At 44.7% G+C, this 24,608-nt stretch overlaps 1 protein-coding gene across 7 annotated transcripts in view; it reads left to right on the top strand.

Annotated features, from left to right (window-relative positions):
- Positions 1-677: 677 nt before the first annotated feature.
- The window catches only part of rhot2 (ras homolog family member T2), a 44,643-nt gene continuing 20,712 nt past the window's right edge, over positions 678-24,608 (top strand). The window contains exons 1-8 of one of the 7 annotated variants that reach the window (XM_078558804.1): positions 678-831; positions 5,597-5,655; positions 14,125-14,206; positions 15,100-15,143; positions 17,031-17,084; positions 21,921-21,973; positions 22,422-22,530; positions 23,937-24,038. In XM_078558804.1, coding sequence (XP_078414930.1) covers positions 795-831; positions 5,597-5,655; positions 14,125-14,206; positions 15,100-15,143; positions 17,031-17,084; positions 21,921-21,973; positions 22,422-22,530; positions 23,937-24,038 — 540 coding nt within the window. In that variant the 5' untranslated portion in view covers positions 678-794. The other 6 variants (XM_078558805.1, XM_078558809.1, XM_078558806.1 and 3 more) reach the window with 6 other exon arrangements.

The raw sequence follows: 24,608 nt of genomic DNA, 5'->3' as shown, positions 1-24,608 counted from the left end.
CCACCATTCACGACTGGATGTGGTAGGACTGCAGAGCTTAGATCTTATCCATTGGTTGTGGGATCACTTAGCTTTGTCTATCACTTGCTGCTTATGTTGTTTGGCACAATGAAAATCGTGGATGTTCAAGAGGCCAAAATTAGATGAGTGCAGATCTCTCAAAGGGTTGTGGGCTGGTGGAGATTACAGAGATAAGGAGGGAAGAGGCCATCGAAGGATTTGAAAATGGGCGAGAATTGTAAAATCAAGGTGTTGATGGACCAGAAGTAAACGTGGGTTAGCAGGCACAAAAGTGACCGGTGAACAGGACGTGGCAGTAGGACACTGGCAGTAGAGTTTTGGATGTTGACCTCAAGTTTATGTGAGGTAGAATATATAGACCACCCAGGAGTGCACTGATTCCAGAGGTAACAGAAGACACGAAATCGGGGTTTCTGCAGCAGATTAACTGAGACAGGTGGAGTTGGATAAGGATGAAGATTTTACATTTTGGGGAATGGGGATCCAATATTACCATTCCCAAGATGGAAAACACAACCCTAGCTATTGCTTCCTACTCTATCCGGGGGTTGCCGAATCCCCAGTCCGGCCTCTCTCCGAAAATGCCCGAATCCCTCCGGAAGTTGCCGAATGGCCGGCGGCCGCTCTCCGGAAGTTGCCGAGCTCGGCTGGTCGGACCGCGCCGGGGCCACAGGAGCCGGATCGGGTGCCGATCGATTCGTGCCCGTACTCCAGTTACACCGATCAACCGACGTTAACGCACTCGTTATCGGTCAGAGTCGGAGAGTGTGAACATGAGGGAAGATGTGCGGATACTGCTGGTGGGAGAACGTGAGTAAAACACAGACTTAAAATAGAGTGAAAGTACAGGGGGAGAGAGATGGGGGGGGGGGGGTTCCGGGTGGGGGGTCGGCAAAGACAGGGAGGAGAGAAAAGATGGACTTGTGGGGGGGGGGGGGGGGGGAGGGGGTGGTGGTGATGGTGAGGTAGGGAGGGAGGGAGGTACTGGGTGACAAACAGAGGTTGGACTAAAGGGCATAGAGACTGAGGGAAGTGGAGGCAAGGGGGTAATAAGATGTGATTTTAGTGTAGTACTTTGGGTGGTCTCCACACACACACACACAAGACTACCCGTGTCCTCATCCTCCCTTTCTATTTTCATTAAATTACAGCTCTGTTTAGTAATTACATAATGTAAGAGAGAGTTATAGTGTCTTCCTGTGGTACCAAAGTTGCTCCTATAGGATCACAGAATTGTTACAGCGCAGAAGGAGGCCATTTGGCCCATTGTGTCTACACCGGCTCTCCGAATGAGAAATTTACTTAGTGCCATTCTCTTGCTTTCTCCCCATAACCCTGCACATTCTTCCTTTTCAAACGGATGGACCACCCGGTATCGACCTAGGCACCGGAAATGACAACGGCACTCTCAGCCCTGCTGACCCTGCAAAGTCCTCCTTACTAACATCTGGGGGCTAGTGCCAAAATTGGGAGTACTGTCTCATATAGTCAACCTCACGGAATCATATCCTACAGATAGTGTCCCAGACACCACCATCACCATCCCTTGGTATGTCCAATCCTACTGGCAGGACAGACCCAGCAGAGATGGCAGCACAGTGGTATATAGTCGGGAGGGAGATTCCCTGGGAGTCCTCAACATCGACTCTGGACCCCATGGAGTCTCATGACATCAAGTCAAACATGGGCAAAGAAACCTCCTGCTGATTACCACGTACTGCCCTCCCTCAGCTGATGAATCAGTGCTCCTCTGTGTCGAACACCGCTTGGAGGAAGCACTGAGGGTGGCTAGGGTGCAGAACGTACTCTGGGTGGGGAACTTCAATGTCCATCGCCAAGAGTGGCTCGGTAGCACCACTACTGACTGAGCTGGCCAAGTCCTAAATGACATAGCTGCTAGACTGGGCCTGCGGCAGGTGGTGAGGGAACCAATAAGAGGGAAAAACATATTTGACCTAATCCCCACCAACTTCTCTGCCACAGATGCATCTCTCCATGACAGTATTGGTAGGAATGACTACTGCACAGTCGTCATGCAGACAAAGTACCGCCTTCACATTGAGGATACCCACCATCACGTTGTGTGGCACTACCACTGTGCTAAATGGGATAGATTTCGCACAGATCTAGCAACTCAAGACTGGGCATCCATGAGGCGCTGTGGGCCATTAGCAGCAGAATTGTACTCGAACACAATTTGTAACCTCATGGCCTGGCATATCCTCCACTCTACTATTACCATCAAGCCAGGGGTTCAACCCTGGTTCAATGAAGAGTGCAGGAGGGCATGCCAGGAGCAGCACCAGGCATACCTAAAAATGAGGGGGTCAACCTGGCGAAGCTATAACACAGGACTACTTGCGTGCCAAACAGCATAAGCAGCAAGTGTTAGAGCTAAGTGATCCCACAGCCAACGGATCAGATCTAAGCTCTGCAGTCTTGCCACATCCAGTCGTGAATGGTGGTGGACAATGAAACAACTCACTGGAGGAGGAGGCTCCACAAATATCCCAATCCACAATGATGGAAGAGACCAGCACATCAGTGCAAAGGATAAGGCTTGAAGCATTTCCTAAAAACCTCAGCCAGAAGTGCTGAGTGGGTAACCCATCTCAGCCTCCTCTGGAGGCCCCCAGCATCACAGATGTCAGTCTTCAGCCAATTTGATTCACTCCACGTGATATCAAGAAACAGCTGAAGGCATTGGATGCTGCCATGGCTGTGCGCCCTGACAATATTCCAGCAATAGTACTGAAGACTTGTGCTCCAAAACTTGCTGCCCCCCCAGCCAAGTTGTCCCAGAACAGCCACAACACTGGAATCTACCCGGCAATGTGGAAAATTGCCCAGGTATGTCAAGTACACAAAAAGCAGGACAAATCAACCCCGCCAATTACCACTCCATAAGGCTACTCTCGATCAGCAATAAAGTAATGGAAGGGGCAACAGTGCTATCAAGTGGCACTTGCTTAGCAATAACCTGCTCACTGATGCCCAGTTTGGGTTCTACCAGGGCCACTCAGCTCCTGACCTCAGTACAACCTTGGTTCAAAAATGGACAAAAGAGCTGAACTCGTGAGGTGAGAGTGACTGTCCCTGACATCAAGGCCGCATTTGACCAAGTGTGGCATCAAGGAGCCCTAGCAAAACTGGAGTGAATGGGAATCGGGGAAAACTCTCTGCTGGTTGGGGTCATAGCTAGCACAAAGGAAGATGGTTGTGGTTGTTGGAGGCCTGTCATCTCAGGCCCAGGTCATCACTACAGGAGTTCCTCAGGGTAGAGTCCTCAGCCCAACCATCATCAGATGCTTCATCAATGACCTTTCCTTCCATCATAAGGTCAAAAGTGATGATTTGTTCATTGTTCGTTGATGATTGCACAATATTCAGCACCATTTGCAAGTCCTCAGTTCCTGAAGCAGACCATGTCCACATGCAGCAAGACCTGGACAATATCCAGGATTGGGCCGACAATGGCAAGTAACATTCACACCACACAAGTGTCAGGCAATGACCATCTCCCAACAAGAGAGAATCCAATCATCGCCCCTCGATGTTCAATGACATTACCATCACTGAATCCCCCACTATTAACATCATGGGGTTATCATTGACCAGAAACTGGACAGGATTAGCCATAGAAACACTGTGGCAATAAGGGCAGGTCGGAGATTAGGAATTGTGTGACGAGTAACTTACCTGACTCCCCATAGTCTGTCCAGCATCTACAAGGCACAAGTCAGGAGTGTGATGGAATACTCCCCACTTGCCTGGATGAGTGCAGCTCCCACAACACTCGAGAAGCTTGACACCGTCCAGGACAAAGCAGCCCACTTGATTGTCACCGCATCCACAAACATTCACTCTCTCCACCACTGATGCAAGTAGCAGCAGTGTGTACCATCTACAAGATGCATTGTAGGAATTCAGCAAGGCTCCTTAACAGCACCTTCCAAACCCTTGACCACTACCACCTAGAAGGACATGGGCAGCCTATAAATGGGAACACCAACACCTGTAAGTTCCCCTCCAAGTCACTCACCACCCTGACTTGGAAATATATCGCCGTTCCTTCACTGTCGCTGGGTCAAAATCCGAGAACTCCCTTCCTAACAGCACTGTGGTTGCACCTACACCACATGGACTGCAGTGGTTCAAGAAGGCAGGTCACCACCACCTTCTCAAGGGTAACTAGGGATGGGCAATAAATGCTGGCCCAGCAGCGTAGCCCACATCACATGAATGAATGAAAAAAAAAGATAATGCTCTAATTCCCATTTGAATGCTGCAATTGAATGTGCCTCCACCACACTCAGGCAGTGCATTCCAGAACTTAATCACTCTCTGTGTGAAAACAGTTTTTTCAATTACTTTAAATCCGTGGATTCTCATTCTTGATCCTTTCACCAGTGTGTATAGCTTCTCCCTATCCTCTCTTTCCAAACCCCTCATCATTCTGAATGCCTGTATCAAATCTCCTCTCAGCCTTCTTTGCTCCAAGGAAAATTTCCTAACTTCTCCAATCTATCTTCATAACCAAAATTCTTCATTCCTGGAACCATTCTTGTGAATCTTTTCTGCACTCTCTCCAATGCCATCACATCTTTTCTAAAGATGCGGCACCCAGAAACAGACACAGTACTCCAGCTGAAGCCAAACTAGTGTCCTATACATGTTCAACATAACCTCCTTGCTCTTGTACTCCATGCCCCTATTAACAAAGCCTAGGATACTGTATGCTTTACTAACTGCTCTCTCAACCTGTCCTGCCGCCTTCAATGACTTATATGCATGTTCACCCAGGTCACTCTGCTCTGCCACTCCCCTTTAGAGTTGTACCCTTTATTTTATATTGTCTTTCCATGTTCTCCCTACCTAGATAATCATGAGAAACTTAAATGTTCAAAACCTTGTAAATAGCTATTGTCAATCAGCAGCTGAATTAGATCTTTTTTATATACAAGATGGCGATGGATTTGGGACACTGCACCTCATTCCACAAAGAAACCTAGTGACTACAACCTGTAGTTACATTTTGATGGTTGACAAAACAAATTCTAATGTGAAATACTGACATGCACCCATCAGTTTCCTGATTCTCTTCCCAGTCAAATTCCGCACCCCACCATTTCCAGCACTGGTCACGTACTTGTAATCAGAGGCAAAATTCCTGCGTGCCTCTTCTCTTTGTTAATTGATCAGGGCTGCATTGCCATCACAAGCTGGGATTGAACCTGGCCCTTTCCTGGTCTTTGGTGTAACAGTGACTCCATTTCAAACAAGTTCAAGTTGGGACAACGCTTTGGGACATCCTGAGGATGTGAAAGATGCAATATAAATGCAGGTCTCTCTGTGTTTTGTGCTTTAGTAATTTGCTCTGTGAACCCTGGGGGAAGCACAAAAACCTTAAAACTTTTTGTTTCAATTTAAAATAAGTGTAATGTTACGTTTATTATGGGTGTGCTGGGTCTAAACTGAGGTTTAAAATGTCTCTCGTGAAAGCATAAACTACGCTTAGTGTAATGCATCCTTCTTGGTTCTGCAATTGATGCCTCTCTCCTCTCCATGTATGCAGCTAAAGTTGGCAAAACATCGCTGATCATGTCCCTGGTAAGCGAGGAGTTTCCTGAGGAGGTGAGTTTCTATTAAATAATGTGCTTTTACAGTGTCTCCCCTTCCGTCATTTTCTTCCCCATCTCACCTGGAGACTCTCAGCTGTTACTGAAATATGTGTTCCAGAGGTAGCAACTATTTTCTGGTCCCCTCCACCCCCAATCCATATTCACTGCTGCCAATGTGTGCAAGTGAATGTTTAAGGTGATGGATAGCTTGCCAGTAAAGCAAGCTATTTTGTCCTGGAAGGTATCCTTGAAGCTACACTCATCCAGGCAATTGGAGAGTATTTAATCACATTTGTCATGCTCAGTCCAAGCATGAGGATATTGGATAGTATGGACTGTAATATCATACTTTGTGAAAGTGGCTGTTACGATGGCTGCAATTTAACATGTGACTATAGACATTTAAACTGTGGACAGTATTCAATCCTGTGGCCAATATTTAGTTAAACATGCAGCCACCAGTGTGAAGTTTAAACATCTCATTGTGTGAGGATGAACCAGCATTTGAGGAATATGATATCTCAAGAATGTTGACCTCTGAGTGCCATATTGAACGAAGGAGACTATTTGAGCTAAAGCGGACAGAGGTAAAAGTGAATGGCCATTCTCAAATGCCATTGTATCATGGTGGTCTGGACCCCAGAAGTGTTGACCCTGCAGTCATGTGACTGAAATGAACTGTCAGGAACTGCAGTATAATACAGATTTGCTTTGTTCTGTGTGTGTGCACGTGAGTGTGTGCGCGCGCGTACATGTGTCACATCCGAAGCACCAGGAAACAGCTGAAAGTCTTCACGTGCAGCCACCATACCAGACTTGTTCCAGCTTCCAAGTCCACCTGAGAACCAACCTCTTGGCTATTTGTCTAGTAGAGGCTTTGTAGCTTCTTGAGAATCCTTTGTTTCTAAAAGTCCTTCACTCCAACTAAAGTATCAACTCAACCAAGAAGACATCAGACCTGCATCGATATAAAGACCGAGTTATAAATTTGATTCTATAATTATGGCTTTAGCTTCATCTGGATCTAACCTTCGCTTGTGTGATAGTGTGAGTGAGACGAGTGATTGAGATGTTTTGTTTCAAACAGCTGGGGCAAGTATGTGTGATATTAAATAACCTTTCTTTAAAAAATCACTAAAAGGTCTGCTGCTGAAATTTATTTGAAACTAGGAAAAAAAATCACTCTGATGGTAAGGTAATACACACACATTACACAAACATCTTGATTACAGTCTAGAGTGGACCACACAAATCCTGTCTGTAACACACTTGTGCCTTGTAGATGGTGGACAGGCGTTGGGAAGTCAGGAGGTGAGTTATTCACCACAGAATTCTCAGCCTCAACCTGCTGTTATAACCACAGTATTTATATGACTGATCCAGTTAAGTTTAAGACCATAAGACGCAGGAGCAGAAGTAGGCCATTTGGCCCATTGAGTATGCTCTGCCATTCAGTGAGTTCATGGCTGATCTGATAATCCTTAACTCCACTTTCCTGCCTTTTCCTCATAACCCTTCATTCCCTTACTGATTAAAAATCTGCCTATCTCAGCCTTGAATATATTTAACGACCCAGCCTCTACAGCCCTCTGTGGTAATGAATTCCACAGATTGACTACCCTCTGAGAGAAGAAATTCCTCCTCATCCCTGTCTTAAACAGGAAACCCCTTACTCTGAGATTATGCCCTCTGGTCCTAGACTCTCCCAAAAGGGAAAGCAACCTCTCAGCATCTACTCTATCAAGCACCCTAAGAATCTTATATGTTTCAATAAGGTCGCCTCTCATTCTTGTAAACTCCAATGAGTACAGGTCCAACCTACTCAACTTCTCCTCATAAGAAAATCCCTTAATTCCCGGGATCAACCTAGTGAACCTTCTCTGGACTGCCTCTAATGCCAGTATATCTTTCCTTAGATAAGGGGACCAAAACTGTTCACAGTATTCTAGGTGTGGTCTAACTAGTGCCTTGTATAGTTTTAGCAAGACTTCCCTATTTTTATATTCCATTCCCTTTGAAATAAAGGCCAACATTCCATTTGCCTTCCCTATTACTTGCTGAAGTTGTATGCTAGCTTTTCGTAATTCATGCAAGAGGACCCCAAATCCCTCTGTGCTGTAGCTTTCTGCAGCCTTTCTCCATTTAAATAATGTTCAGCTCCTCTATTCTTCCTGCCAAAGTGCATAACCTCACATTTCCCCACATTATATTCCATTTGCCAAGTTTTTGCCCACTCATTTAACGTGTCTATATCCCTCTGTAGACTCTTTGAGTCATCCTCACCACTTGCCTTCTCACCTATTTTAGTGTCATCCGCAAACTTAGCGATAGTACATTCACTTCCCTCATCCAAGTTGTTAATGTATATTGTAGATAATTGTGGCCCCAGCACTGATCCCTGTGGCACTCCACTAGTTACAGGTTGCCATGATGAAAATGCCCCCCATATCCCAACTCTCCATCTTTTATTAGTTAGTCAATCCTCTGTCCATGCTAATATACTATCCCCAACACAACAGGCTCTTGTCTTATTGTGGTACCTTATGTGTAGTATCTTATTGAATGCCTTTTGGAAATCCAAATATATTACATCTACTGATTCCCATTTATCTATCCTGCTTGTTACCTCCTCAAAGAATTCCGATAAATTTGTCAGGCATGATTTCCCCTTCATGAAGCCATGCTGACTCTGCTTGATTATATTATGCATTTCTAAATGCTTTGCTATTACACCCTTCATAATAGACTCTAACATTTTCCCAATGACAGATGTTAAGCTAACTGGCCTATAGTTACCTGTTTTTTGTTCCCCTCCCTTTTTGAATAAGGGTTTTACATTGGCAGTTTTCCAATCCTCTGGAACTTTTCCAGAATCTAAGGATTCTTGGAAGATTACTACCAGTGCATCCACTATTTCTGTCGCTACTTCCATTAATATCCTAGGATGCAACCCATCCAGGGGACTTATTGGCCTTTAGCCCCATTAATTTCCCTAGCACTTTTTCTCTAGTGATAGTTATGGTAATTATTTCCGCCCTGCATTTTGTCCCTTGATTATTTAGTATTTTTGAAATGTTTTAATGTATTAATGTCTTCTGCTGTGAAGACTGATTTAAAGTGTTTATTCAACTCCACTGCCATTTCTTGGTTCCCCATTATTATTTCCCCAGCCTCATTCTCCAAGGGGCCCATTTTCACTTTGGCCTCTCTCTTCCTTTTTATATATTTAAAGAAGCTCTTACTGTCTGTTTTTATATTACATGGTAGTTTACCCTCAAAGTTTATTTTCTCCCTCTTTATTTTTTTTTGGTCATCTTTTGTTGGGTTTTAAAACTTTCCCAATCCTCTGGCTTACCACTAATCTTTGCCACATTGTATGTTTTTTCTTTCAATTTTATACTATCCTTAACTCCCTTGGTTAACCATGGTTGGTTTATCCCCTTCCTAGAATCCTTCTTCCTCACTGGGATATATCTTTGTTGTGAGTCATGAACTATTTTCTTAAACACTTGCCATTGTTCATCAACCATCTTTTCTGCTAAACTCCTTTCCCAGTCCACTCCAGTCAACCCTGCCCTCATTCCTTCGTAATTACCCTTACTTAAATTTAGCACAGTTGTTTCCGACCCAAGTTTCTCACTCAAACTGAATGCTAAATTCTACCATATTATGGTCATTGTTTCCTAGGGGATTACTCTGAGATCATTTATTAAATCTGCCTCATTACACATTACCAGATCCAAAATAGCCTGATCCCTGGTTTGATCCACAACATATTGTTCTAGGAAACTATCCTGAATACAATCTATGAATTCTTGCTCATCGCTACCAATGCCAATTTGATTTTCCCAGTCTACATGAAGATTAAAGTCACCCATGATTAATGTACTGCCTTTCTTACATGCCCTCATGATCTCCTGATTTATTCTTTGTCCTACCGCATAGCTACAATTAGGGGGCCTATAGACTACTCGCCTTGTTATTTCTTACCTCCACCCTTATGGATTCTACATCTTCTGATCCAAGACCATTTCTTGCTATCGTATTCATTCCATCTCGTTCTAACAAAGCTACCCCAGCACCCTTTCCCTCCTGCCTATCCTTTCGAAAAGTCACATACCCCTGAATATTTAGTTCCCAGCTTTGATCTCCTTGTAACCATGTCCCTGTAAGATCATACCCATTAACTTCTATTTGTGCATTAATTCATTTATTTTGTTCTGAATACGACATGCATTTAAGTAAAGAGCCATTAATTTTTACCCTTTTTTCCCCTTTGACCCTATTTGCTGCTTTTTTAAGCTTGTACACTCTGTCCCTTCCTGTCACACTCTGGATATGATTACCCAAATAGCTGCCCTGCAATGCTGCCATATTCTTTTGCTTTGTAAGCCTACGGTATCCCCTGTCCAGAACCCTCCTCCCCTCTATTTAATTTAAAACCCTCTCTACAGCCCTAGTTATTCAATTCGCCAGGACACTGGTCCCAGCACAGTTCAAGTGAAGCCCGTCCCACCGGAACAGCTCCCTTCTACCCCAGTACTGGTGCCAGTGCCCCATGAACTGAAACCCATTCCTCCCACACCAATCTTTGAGCCACGCATTTAACACCTTGACTTTATTTACCCTATGCCAGTTTGCCCATGGCTCAGGTATCAGCTCAAAGATTGTTACCTTGGAGGTTCTGCTTTGTAATTTAACTCCGAACTGTTCAAATTCTTTCAGCAGAACCTCATTTCTAGTCCTATCAATGTCTTCAGTACCCAACGTGGATGACAACAACTCCCACTCCAAGTTCCTCTCCAGCCCTGAGGAGATGTCCTTAACCCTGGCACCGGCTAGACAACACAGCCTTCGGGACTCACGCTCATCGTTTCATAGAACAGTGTCTGTCCCCCTAATTATACTGTCCCCTACCACTACTACATTCCTATTTCCTCCCCACACTTGAATGGCTCCCTGTATCATGGTGCCGTGGTCAGTTCGCTCATTCTCCCTGCAGTCCCCGCTCTTGTCCCCACAGCTTGCAAGAGACTCATAACTGTTGGGCAATTGCAGGAGCAGAGGCTCATTGAGCGCCACCCCTGTGTCCCCATACCTGCCTCACCTGTTAACAGACCAAATTTGAATTACCTAATCTGAGAGTTGTGACCCCCTGCTTGAACAAAGTGTCCGGGTTACTTTCCCCCTCTCTGATGTAGCGCAATGTCTGCAGCTCAGACTCCAGCTCCTCAGCTCGGATCCAAAGTTCCTCGAGCTGCAGACGCTTACTGCAGATGTTTTTGCTCTGGCCCACCTTGGTGTCCAGCAGCACCCACATGCAGCAGCAACAACACATCACCCGTCCTGTCATCACTATCGCATTTTATTTAATTTATTAATTAATTACTCCAGCATCCCTGCTCTTTATAGTTGAAGAATCCCCTGCTCTTTACACTTTACTGGTGTAAAAATAATTAATTACAATATCGATTTTATACTGTTTCAAACTGTGAAACTCCTGCTCTCCTCTCACTTTTTCAAATTGTGAAACTCCTGGCTCTCCTCTCGCTGTTTCAGATTGTGAAACTCCTGGCTCTCCTCTCACTGTTTCAGATTGTGAAACTCCCACTCTTCTCTCGCTGTTTCAAACTGTGAAACTCCTGGCTCTCCTCTTGCTGTTTCGAACTGTGAAACTCCCGCTCTGCTCTCGCTGTTTCAAGCTGTGAAACTCCTGCTCTCCTCTCACTATTTCAAATAGTGAAACTCCCGCTCTCCTCTCGCTGTTTCAAACTGAAACTCCCAGCTCTTCAGATAGCCTGGATCATGTTGAGATCAAAAAAGAGAAGGTGTTAGGCGTCTTGAAGAATATTAAGGTGGATAAATCCCCAGGACCAGATGGGATCTACCCCAGAGTACTGAGGGAGGCAAGGGAGGAGATTGCTGGGACCTTGACAGAAATCTTTGTATCCTCACTGGCTACGGGTCAGGTCCCAGAGGACTGGAGAATGGCCAATGTTGTTCCATTGTTTAAGAAGGGTAGCAGGGATAACCCAGGAAATTACAGGCCCTGAGCCTTACGTCAGTGGTAGGGAAATTATTGGAGAAGATTCTTTGCGACAGGGTTTACTACCATTTGGAAGTAAATGGGCGTATTAGTGAGAGGCAGCATGGTTTTGTGAAGGGGAGGTCGTGTCTCACTAACTTGGTCGAGTTTTTCGAGGAAGTGACAAAGATGATCAACGATGGAAGGGCAGTGGATGTTATATACATGGATTTCAGTAAGGCCTTTGACAAGGTCCCTCATGGCAGACTGGTACAGAAGGTAAAGTCGCACGGGATCAGAGGTGAGCTGGCAGGATGGATATAGAATTGGCTTGGTCATAGAAGACAGAGGGTAGCAGTGGAAGGGTGCTTTTCTGAATGGAGAGCTGTGACTAGTGGAGTTCCGCAGGGATCAGTGCTGGGACCTTTGCTGTTTGTAGTATACATAAATGATTTGGAAGAAAATGTAACTGGGCTAATTAGTAAGTTTGCAGACAACACTATGGTTGGAGGAGTTGCAAATAGTGAGGTGGATTGTCAAAGGATACAACGGGATATAGGTCAGTTGGAGACTTGGGCGGAGAAATGGCAAATGGAGTTTAATCCGGACAAATGCGAGGTAATGCATTTTGGAAGGTCTAATACAGGCAGGAATTATACAGATGGCAGAACCCTTAAGTGCATCGACAGGCAGAGGGATCTGGGTGTACAGGTCCACAGGTCACTGAAAGTGGCAATGCAGGTGGATAAGGTAGTCAGGAAGGCATATGGCATGCTTGCCTTCATTGGCAGGGGTATTGAGTATAAAAGCTGGGAAGTCATGCTGCAGCTGTACAGAAAATTGGTTAGGCCACACTTAGAATATTGCGTGCAATTCTGGTCGCCACATTACCAGAAGGATATGGAGGCGTTGGAGAGGGTGCAGAGGAGGTTTACCAGGATGCTGCCTGGTCTGGAGGTTATTAGCTATGAGGAGAGGTTGGAGAAACTCTGATTGTTCTCACTAGAGCGACGGAGGTTGAGGGCCGACTTGATAGAAGTTTACAAAATTATGAGTGGCATGGACAGAGTAGATAGTCAGAAGCTTTTTCCCAGGGTAGAAGAGTCAATTACTAGGGGACATAGATTTAAGGTGAGAGGAGAAAACTACAGACGAGATGTCCGGGCCAAGTTTTTTATGCAGAGGGTAGTGAGTGTCTGGAATTCGCTGCCAGAGGAGGTAGTGGAAGCAGGTACGATAGTGGTGTTTAAGAGGCAGCTTGACAAATACATGAATAGGATGGGAATAGAGGGATACGGACCCCGGAAATGCAAAATGTTTTAGTTGACGGGCAATATGATTGGCGCAGGCTTGGAGGGCTGAAGGGCCTGTTCCTGTGCTGTACTTTTCTTTGTCTTTGTTTTAAACTGATCACTTGTGACCCCAGGATATTAATGGTGGGGTATTCAGCGATGGTAATGCCATTGAATGTGAAGGGTAGATGGTTAGATTCCCTTTTGCTGGAGTTGGTCATTGCCTAGCACTTGGGTGGCATAAATATTACTTGCCATTTATCAGCCTAAGCCTGGGTGCTGTACACTGTGTAATCATCAGCAAACATCCCCATATGAAAAGTGATCACCAACACAAGGTGTCAGAAGCAGCCAGCACCCAAGAAACTTGGTTGAGTACCTCAGCATGAGTCACTGGCTTTGGTAGAAGATCTGGAGTGGGAGCTTCCTTATTTTGTAAGATATCCAATCCGAGCTGTATTTACTTTCCTCTGTTGAAAGAGACTTGGAGCCCTGAAAATGCTGCGCTTGCATATGTGCGATTGCTGATAAAGGACTGCACTTCTGTCCCAAGAGGAACTTGGCTGGCGTTTGAATGTAAGAGGCTGAGATATGTACTCTTCATATTTACTCCCTGAGACTACACAGTCCTGTACTGTGTAATACACAGTAATGTTTATTTATTTTGGCTTATCAGAATGTGATTGAAACAATATTCAGGTTATTTCTATTCAGTGGTTTCCCCCACCCTGGGATTGGAACAGCCACCTCTTCCTTCAGGGCGCAGCAGGCCACAAAGGATATCTCCTTGGCTTCCTCATAGTCCCTCCTTCAGCAGCTAATGAGATGTAGGCCTGGATAGGACTCAACATCTAAATTTTCAAAGGAAAATAAAACAGGTAGCTTTCTTTAACAGAATCCTCTTGTTTCTTGGTCAGATCAGACTTGTCGTTGCACCTCAGCAGCTGTTGAAAATGGGCACTGAGTTACATAACCTTTATTTAGGGAACCAGAGGTCATTGTCATTGCTGAAATAAATCTCATGTTGTGGCAAGTGCTGGTCACTGTGACTATCTCTTTAAACTAAGGTTGTTCACATCCTCAGTGCTGGGTTGTTGGGCAGAATTGGCTGACTCTCTCACTTATGAATGTTGAAATGATTCCTGTATTTATGGTTTGTCATTAGGTGCCAGCACGTGCAGAGGAGATCACCATTCCTGCAGACGTCACTCCAGAGAGAATTCCCACTCACATCATTGACTACTCTGGTATAGTATCTGCGTCTTCAGCTCAATGGGGCACTGTCACCTTGGAACTGTAACTAGTGATGCTGCCTTTTATGTTGCAATTAAGTATTTTATGATGTCTGCCATGGCTCAGTTGGTAGCACTCGTGTCTTTGAGTCAGAAGGCTGTTCGTTCAAATCCCACTTCAAAGACTTAAGTACAAAATCTAGGCTGACACTCCAGTGCTCTGCTGAGGGAGTGCTTCACTGTCAGACTTGCTTTCTTTTGGATGAAGTGTTAAACTGAGGCCCTGTCTGCTCTTGCAAGTGGACGTAAAAGTTACCATGATACTATTTTGAAGAAGAGCAGGGGCGTTCTCCCCAGTCTCCTGAACAATGTTTATCCCTTAACCAGCATCACTAAAAAGAGATTATCTTATTGCTCTTTGTGCCAGCTTGCTGTTGCAAATTAGCTGCTGTATTTTCCTACCGTACAACTGGCTGTTACATGTTGGGATACAATCCCAAGTGGTCATTCTTCAGGTTTGAGCCAGGACAGTGTGCGGCACTATATTACTCAAGGATGACTGACCTTAAGCCCGATGCTTGATAATGATCAGGAGCAGGAATCCTGATTCCCCTACCTGCCCTTTCCTAGTCCAGGGTCTGTTGTAGCCCCCTGATCTCCGTCTCAGCTGTGATCAGCCAACCTGGCACAGCCTGAAGATTAAACTCCTGAGCTTAGGGTGGAAACCAGCTGGACAACAGGGAGAGCCTCCAGACTCTGTTTGGTAACCAGATTGATCCAGTTCTTGAGAAAGGTGTGTTTGTGCCCTAGCCTTTCCCATTGCAGGCTTGGTATATGTTATTGACATCAGGCAGGTGTGAAACGTGTGTATTTGTGCAAAGTGTGTAACCTCTCTTTGTTTTTTGCAGCATCAGAGCAGACAGATGACGAGCTCCAAGATGAGATTAATCGGGTAAGGACCCCCCAGATTCATGGCTAGTGCCATATTTAATAACTGTGTGCTCAGCCCTTTGGCTGTTATGTAGAACTTCAAAAAGACAACACATTTATTCAGGTAAAGGAGGGAAAAGTCAAGTTGCAATCATCCCTGATGAATGGGGAACATTGCGCTGGTTGCCATGTATTACTGCGGTTACCTTTGCTTTGTAAGATACCGTGAATGATTCATCTTTGTCTTTTACATACGAATATATGAAATAGGAGCAGAAGGAGGCCATTTGGCCTCTCGAGCCTGCTCCTCCATTCATTAAGATCATGGCTGATCTAATTGTGTTTCGAATTCCACATTCCCACCTACCCCCCATAACATTTGATTCCCTTGCCTAACAAGAATCTATCTACTTCTACCTTAAAAATATTCAGTGACCCCCACCTCCACCGTCTCCTGAGACAAAGAGTTCCAAAATCTCACAACCCTCTGAGAGAAAAAAAATTCTCCTCATCTCTGTCCTAAAAGGGCAACCCTAATTTTAAAGTGCCCCCCTCTAATTCTGGACTCACCCACAAGAGGGAAAGTTCTTTCCACATCCACCTTATCAAGACTATTCAGGATCTTATATACTTCAAGTCACTCCTCACTTGTTCTAAACTCCAGTGGAAACAGCCCAGTCTATCTAACCTTTCCTCATAAGACAACCTGCTCATTCCAGGTATCAATCTAGTAAACCTCCTCTGAACTGCCTCCAATGTATTTACATCCTTCCTTAAATAAGGAGACCAAGACTGCACACAGTATTCGAGGTGCGATCTCACCAGCGCCCTGTATAACTGAAGCATAACATTCTTACTTTTATGTTCAATTCCTCTTGTAATAAAGGATAGCATTCCATTAGCCATCTCAATTACTTGCTGTACCTGCATACTAACTTTTTGTGACTCATGTACTTGCACACCTAGATCCCTCTGCACCTCAGAATTCTGCAGCCGATCTCCATTTAATTAATACTCTGCTTTTTTATTCTTCCAGCCAAATTGCACAACTTTACATTTTCCCACATCATACTCCATCTGCCATATTTTTGCTCACTCACTCAACCTATCTACATGTGCGTGCAACCTCCTTATGTCCTCTTCACAACATACTTTCCTACCTATCTTTGTGTCATCTGCAAATTTAGCTATCATGCCTTCAATCCCCTCATCTAAGTCATTGATATAAATTGTAAAATTAGGCCCCAGCACATACCCCTGCAGGACTCCACTTGTGACATCTTGCCAATCAGAAAAAGACCCATTTTTGCATACCCTCTGTTTTCTGCCAGCCAGCCAATCTCCTATCCATGCTAATATGTTACCCCCTACAACGTGAGTTTTTATTTTCTGCAATAATCTTTGATGTGGCACCTTATCAAATGCCTTCTGGAAATCCAAGTACAGCACATCTACAGGCTACCCTTTATCCGCACTGCATGTTACTCCTTCAAAGAACTATCAGTGTTTCCCTGAAGGAGATGGGGCCATCATTGCTCTACTGACCCTGTCTATACCCAACACCCATGATGATCAGGATTGTTAGCCCAAAGGCACTGATCGGTTCACGCAGTACAGACTGGGAATTGGAGGGTCAGGTCTGGATTGCTCACTGTTGTATAGCATGGTGGGTGGTACACTTTGCTTCTCCCTCTCTCACGCTTTCTCCACTCTTTCCCTCCCTCCTCTTGGACTCTCCACTCTCTACAGAAGCTCCTAGGCTTTTCTTTGCATACCCAACTTCCCCCTCCCCTGCTTTGGAATCAGAGGTACTACTCCTCAGTCCCTGAGAGTTGCTACAGAACCCATGACAAAGCATTCACTACTGATACGCCAAGTGCTTATATCTTCTTCCTCTGTCTCTTTTCAGGCAAATGTGGTTTGCGTTGTGTATGATGTAAATAAAGAAAGCACCATCGAAAAGGTACTGTACCACCTTGTGTTACTTTACACTTTATAATATGCAGTGGTTCCTGGAAAAATTAGTTCAGTGAGTCACCTTGTACCTGAGGTCATTCAGGAAGCAAATGACTATGATCGGAATTTCTTCTGCACAATAAACAAAACCATAAACCAGACCAGAAATAAATTGGGTTTTATCAATAGTGTTTAAGAGAATGAGGATAAACTTGCACAAGGCAATGGCTTGGTCACAATTTGGGCACCCCGTTATAGGAACGTTAATAAAGCCTTACAAAGTACTCAGCATTGATTCACTAGGATACCAGCAATGGGGAATTTGAGCAGAGGTTTGTGATACTGGAACTGTTCCCGCTGGAGCAGGGGAGGTGAAGAGAAGATTTAGTAGAATTTTTTTTAAACTAGAAGTTTTAGAGTGAATAGAGAGAGGTTGTTTCCTCTGGTTGGAGAGTCACAATTGAGAGATTATCATTGAGAGTGAGCTTAGGAGAGATCACTTTACACACAGATTTGTTGGAGCCTGGAATGCTTTGCCCCAGCGAGTAGTTGATGCGGGAATCATCTGTTAAGGGAAACTTGAATAAATATTTGAAGGAGTTGAAGATAAGGGACCAGTTTGGGATTGATACAGGGCACGCGGTGAAAGTGATATTAGTTTGGGCTTGGCACAGGGCTACAGGGAGAGAGTAGAGCAGTTGGATTAATTTGGGATTGATACAGGGCTACAGGAAGAGAGTGGGCCAATGGGATTAAATTGGTATTGATACACAACTACAGGGAGAAAGCAGGAGCAATGGGATTGGTTTGGGATTGATAAAGGGTTTAGGGGAGAGAGTGGGAGCAATGTGATTAATTTGGGATTTCTCTAACAAAGAACCGGAATAGACAAGATGGGCCAGATGATCTCCCTCCTTCACTGTCCACTGAGATGGTAAACAGACCTCAGGTTTTATTGTTGCATGGAAAGACGGCATCTCTGACAGCACAGCATTCCCTCTGTGCTGCACTGAGAGTTTTGGCCTGGATTATCGTAGAATCGAAATGATAAAGCTCAGAAGAGCTCATTTAACCTATCATGCCCGTGTTGGCTCATTGAAAGAGAAATCCACATAGTTCCATTGCCCTACCAATCCTTCAATTTTCTTTTGAAAGTTGCTATTGAATTTGTTTCCACCATCCTTTCACATTCCAGATCACAACAACTCATTATTTAATTAAAAAATTCTCATCTTGCTGAAATCTCAAATCTCTGGAGTGGGGAAAGAATGTTACTCTGTCCTTGCCGGGTCGCACAGTTCCCTGTGAGCATAGCTCTCGTCATCAACCTGGTATTGTAAATGTGTGCACGGAAGAATGGAGAGTTACAACTGAGATCTGAAACTGGTGCTTGGTGCATGTATGTTTGTGTTTACCTGGGAGCTAGAAAAGTTGTTAAACGTTGCCTGCCACTCGTAGCTGAGTGAGCGCAGAGTTGCAACTGATAAATGAGATGCATGTCTTGTGTGCCTGATATATTGTGCTGACATGCTCAATTTCTAACTTTAGAATTTGTGTTGGGAGCCTGTGTGCAGTGAAATCTAGGTCATCCATTCCAAAGGTCTGTTTTAGACTGAAATCTAAACCTACAAGACTGATTAATTTCATATCAGTTCCTCTCAGTGCATCACAACACAGAAACTCCTCCTCAAAGACGATCCTTTCACAAGATTAATACTGCGATCAGGAGGATTTTAGTCCCGCTCGACCAACATGACTGAATTTTAATTTCGTTGTGCATTGTCACTGCCCTAAATCCCTGTTCAAGGCGATCCTGAATCAGCTTTGCAGCATGTGGAGCCTGCTGTAGTCTAGCAAAGCGCTTCTTTCATTCATGGCTGACCAATCAGCAGCTGCTGGTAGCATTTTATGCTGTGACTTGGATTGATTGCACAGACCAGACTTGCTTTTAGGGAAGGAGACGGTGCGGTGGCATAGTGCTATTGTCACTGTACTAGTAATCAGAGATCCAGGTTTGAATCCCACCACAGCAGATGGTGAAATTTGAATTCAATAAATATCTGGATTGTTATTAAAAACCCATCTGGTTAACTAATATCCGATGCCAGGTCAAAGAGTCTGAAGAAGAGGCATACGGACTCAAAACGTTAACATTGTTTCTCTCTTCACAGATGCTGCCTGGCCTCCTGATTTTTTTCCAGCATTTTCTGTTTTTATACCACCATCACCATCCCTAGGTATGTCCTGTCCCACCGGGCTATGGGCCCTGACAATATTCTGGCAATAGTACTGAAGACTTGTGCTCCAGAACTTGCTGCGCCCCTAGCCAAGCTGTTCCAGTACAGCTACAATGCTAGCGTCTAACCGGCAATGTGGAAAATTGCCCAGATATGTCCTATACACACAAAGCAGGGCAAGTCCAACCCAGCCAATTACCGCCCCATCTGCCTTCTCTCGATCATCAGCATAGTGATGGAAGGGGTTACCAACGGTGCTATCAAGCACCATTTGTTTAGCAATAACCTGCTCACTGATGCTCAGTTTGGGTTCCGCCAGGGCCACTCAGCTCCTGACCTCATTACAGCCTTGGTTCAAACATGGACAGAAGAGCTGAATTCTGAGGTGATGTGAGAGTGACTGCCCTTGACATCAAGGCAGCATTTGACCGAGTGTGGCATCAAGGAACCCTAGCAAAACTGGAGTCAATGGGAACCAGGGGGAAACTCTCCCCTGGTTGGAGTCATTTTGTGAAAACACATTCTGAAACCAGAACTGAGAAAGCACAATTATCAGGAAAGACTGAACAGGTTGAAGCCCCTTTCTCTAGAAAAGGAAAGGTTGAAGGGTGACCTGATTGAGATCTCTAAAATAATGAAGGGATTTTGTAGGCTAGATGTAAATGAGATGTTTCCACTTGTGGGCATGACCAAAACCAAGGGTCATAAATATACGATAGTCACTAATAAATTCAATAAGGAATTTTAGAGAAACTTCTTTACACACAGAGTGGCGAGAATGTGGAGCTCACTACCACAGGGAGTGGTTAAGCAAATAGAGTTTAATGTTTAAGGGCAAAGCTAGATAAACACATGAGAGGGAAAGAAACAGAAGGATATATTGATAGGGTGAGATGAAGAGGGGTGGGGTGGGAGGGGTAAGGCTCATGTAAAGTATAAACACTGGCACTTTTTTTTTTATTCATTCATGGGATGTGGGTGTCGCTGGCAAGGCCAGCATTTATTGCCCATCCGTAGGTGGTGGTGAGCTGCCTTCTTGAACCGCTGCTGTCTATGTGGTGTAGCTACACCCACAGTGCTGTTAGGAAGGGAGTTCCAGGATTTTGACCTAGCGATGGCACGGCGATATATTTCCAAGTCAGGATGGTGTGTGGCTTGGAGGGGAACTTGCAGATGGTGGTGTTCCCATGTGAATCCTTCCCTTGTCCTTCTAGATGGTAGTGGTCGTGGCTTTGGAAGGTGCTGTCTAAGGAGCGTTGGTGAGTTCCTGCAGTGCATCCTGTAAATGGTACGCACTGCTGCCGCTGTGCGTTGGTGGTGGAGGGATTGAATGTTTGTGGCTGGGGTGTCAGTCAAAAGGGCTGCTTTGTCCTGGACGGTGTCAAGTTTCTTGAGTGTTGTGGGAGCTGCACTCATCCAGGCAAGTGGAGAGTATTGCATCACACTCCTGATTTGTGCCTTGTAGATGGTGGACAGGTTTTGGGGAGTCAGGAGGTGAGTTACATGCTGCATGATTCCTAACCTCTGACCTGCTCTTGTAGACACAGTATTTATATGGCTAGTCCAGTTCAGTTTCTGGTCAACGGTAATCCCCAGGATGTTGATAGTGGGGGTTTCGGCGATGGTAATGGCATTGAATGTCAAGGGGACGATGGTTAGATTCTCTCTTGGGGATGGTCATTGCCTGACACTTGTGTGGTGTGAATGTTACTTGCCACTTGTCAGCCCAAGCCTGGATATTGTCCAGCTCTTGCTGCATTTGTAAATGGACTGCTTCAGTATCTGAGGAGTTGCGAAAGGTGCTGAATATTGTGCAATCATCAGTGAACTTCCTCACCTCTGCCCTTATGATGGAAGGAAGGCCATTGATGAAGCAGCTGAAGATGATTGGGCCGAGGACACTGCCCTGAGGAACTCCTGCAGTGATGCCCTGGAACTGAGAAGATTGATCTCCAACAACCACAACCATCTTCCTCTGTGCTAGGTATGACTCCAACCTACAGAGGGATTTCCCCCTGATTCCCTTTGACTCCAGTTTTGCTAGGGCTTCTTGATGCCATACTCAGTCAAATGCTGCTTTGATGTCAAGGGCAGTCACACATCTCACCTCTGGAGTTCAGCTCTTTTGTCCATGTTTGAACCAAAGTTGTAACGAGATCAGGAGCTGAGTGATCCTGCCGGAACCCAGACTGAACATCAGTGAGCAGGCTATTTCTATGCAAGTTTGAGCGAAGTGGTTTGTTTCTGTGTTCTACACTACATATAATATTCCAGGAATGTCATGAATAGCCTGCAACTTTACACACTTTCCCAATTAAAATATAAATCTTTCCAAATTGACTACAGGGTGTAAGAAAATGAGGAACAAATATTGAAAACGGGATAGAAATGCCAATTGAATCACCAGAGGTGAAATAAAACTTATCCAATTCAGTCTGGATTTAATGGAGACAGTGAACTTGTGAAACAAGCAGTGAGATTTGCTGGGGTAAATGAGTTAAATGTACTCTCAATTACTGAAGGGGTTAATGTAGCATTCCCCAACCTGATGGTTTAGTTGTCCTCAGATGGAAGTGTCAAACTGTTCTCTTGCTGCTGTTTTCCAGATCCAGAGTAAATGGATTCCTTTGGTAAATGGCAGCACTGAAAAGGGCAACAGGTAAGTCCATGTTTCTGGGGTTGACTGCACAGAATCTGGGAAGTGGCGATTTCATCTGCGCTTCCCCAATGCTGCAAAGTAATAATGGTAATTATGGAAACAGGAGCAGGTCATTCTGCCCCTCGGAAGTACAGTGCCATTCTGGAATTCTACTAAACGCGCCCCCCTCCTCAAAACCAACTCTTTCTTCCTCCTAATATTGCGATCTTGCTGTCCAGTTTTTTTTCTGATTTCACTCCTGTGAAGCACCTTGGGACTATATTAAAGGCACCTTATAATTGTATTGCTGTTGATTTATGTGTTAGGAAAATGACATACCTGAAATCTCAGTAGCTGAGCTGTAGAGACTAGAGGCTTTCTGGTCCAGGTGTTTTGCTGGCACATGTTTTTATCAATTATTTATTTTTAGTCTAGCTCTTTTGTTTGAATTCTCATTTGTTTCTCCTAGAATTCCAGTGATCCTGGTGGGTAACAAATCAGACCTGCAAGGAGCCAGCTCCATGGAAACAATTCTACCTATCATGAACCAGTTTATGGAAATTGAGACCTGTGTGGAGGTGAGACATGCAATGTGAAAATCTCTGATTAAACAGACTGCAACTCCAGGAAATAATTAGACAGTTGCCCCAGTAATATAAACACTTTTTATAAAACATTTGTTCTCGGATGTGGGTTCCGCTAAACATAAGAACATGAAAAATTGGAACAGGAGGAGGCCATTTGGCCACTTCAGCCTGCTCTGCCATTCAATAAGATCATGGCTTATCTGATTGTGGCTTCAATTCGATTCGATTTGCCAGAACACTGGTCCCACTGTGGTTCAAGTGAAGCCAGTCTCAATGGAACAGCTCCCTCTTTCCTCAGTACTGGTGCCAGTGCCCCGTGAATTGAAACCCATTTCCCATGTATTCATCTCTCTGATCTTATTTTCCCAATGCCAATTTCTTGTAGCTCAGGTAGCAATTTAAAGATGACTACATTTATAATTCTGCTTTCTAATTTGGCACTTAGCTGCTCATATTCCCTTAGCAGAGCCTCTTTCTTATTCCTACTTATGTTGTTGATACCCACGTGGACCATGACAACTGGATCCTTCCCCTCCCACTCCACCATCCTCTCCAGCTCTGAGGCGATGTCCTTAACCCTGGCATCAGACAGGCAACACAGTTTTCAGGACTCACAATCTTTGCTGCAGTGTCTGTTCCCCTAACTGTACTGTCACCTACCACCACTGCTACCTTCCTTTTCACGCGCCCCACTTGAATGGCTCCCTGTACCACAGTGCCATGGTCAGTTTGCTCATCCTTCTGCAGTCCACTAGAAAGGCCAGCATTCATTGCTCATCCTCCATTGCCCTGACAAGATGGTCTTACACCTGAATGACTTGCTCACCCACTTCAGAGGGCAGTTAAGAGTCAACCATGTTGGTGTGGGACTGGAATGACATATCGGCCCAGACCAGGTAAGGATGGCAGATTTCCTTTCTTAAAGAACAGAGTGAACCAGTTGTGTTTTTGTGACAATCCTGACAGTTTAGTGTTCACTGCATGGTAAATACAGACACGGGGCTGCAAGCTGTTTGGCAGAAGGTTGCTGTGAACTTAATTCTTTGGGTGCATTGAGATCCACCCTCCCGCCCATTAAAAGGCAGTAAACCACTCCTAATAACCAGTGCCCAGGATGTCCAGTCTGTTCCACCGTGAGGGACTAGAACGCAGATTCTCATTTTCAATTCCTGATTTGTTGAATTCTGATCTCATAGATTATCAGTGAAGTGCCACACCTCAGTCAGCTTGCCATACTCGCACCTGCTTATTGGGCAGCAGGGGAAGGTGCTGGGAAAAACTGACCTTCTTTCTTGACGATGTCCATCTGGCTCTGCCTGCCTCCCATCTCTCCTCTCTCTCTCTTTCACCCTTCCCATACCACGGTTTCACATGTTATGCTTCTTTGTCTCTTGCAGTGTTCTGCTAAAAATCTGAAGAATATTTCAGAGCTGTTCTTCTATGCACAGAAGGCTGTCCTGCACCCAACCGCACCCCTATATAACCCGGAAGATAAACAGGTAACATAACGAGGTAACGTTACTTTCCTTTCGACGGAGCTATGTGCCCTTGAGCCCAGCTCCATTGTACACTGTCCATATGCCTCTTTGGCTGACAATTCATGCCACCTAAGAAACGCAACCTCAAGCCAATAAAATGTTGAAGGTGTCATCTTTGGAATGAGGTGTTAAATTGAAGCCTTGTCTGCCCTCTCGGGTGGCTGTAAAAGATCCCATGGCACCTACACAGAAGAGTTCTTTTGGTGTCCTGGCCCATATTTGTCCCTTAGCCAACGCTTAAAAATATCTGATCATTATCATACTGATGTTTGTGGAGCTTTGCTATACACAAGTTGGCTGCTGTATTTCCTATATTATAACAGTGACAATGTTTCATTAGCTGTAAAATTCTTTGGAACACACAAGCATAGGAAATAGGAGCAGGAGTAGGTCATTTGGTCCCTTGAGCCTTTTCTACCATTCAGCTAGATCATGGCTGATCTTCTACCTCAATGCCATTTTCCCTCACTATCTCCATATCCCTTGATGTCTTTAATATGTAGAAATTAATTGATCTCCATCTTGAACATA

This window comes from Cetorhinus maximus, chromosome 15 (genome assembly GCF_964194155.1).
Source record: "Cetorhinus maximus chromosome 15, sCetMax3.hap1.1, whole genome shotgun sequence".
In the NCBI taxonomy this organism is placed as follows: Eukaryota; Metazoa; Chordata; class Chondrichthyes; order Lamniformes; family Cetorhinidae; genus Cetorhinus; species Cetorhinus maximus.
Note: the sequence above shows the minus strand (reverse complement) of the source record. Positions and strands in the feature narration are given on the sequence as shown.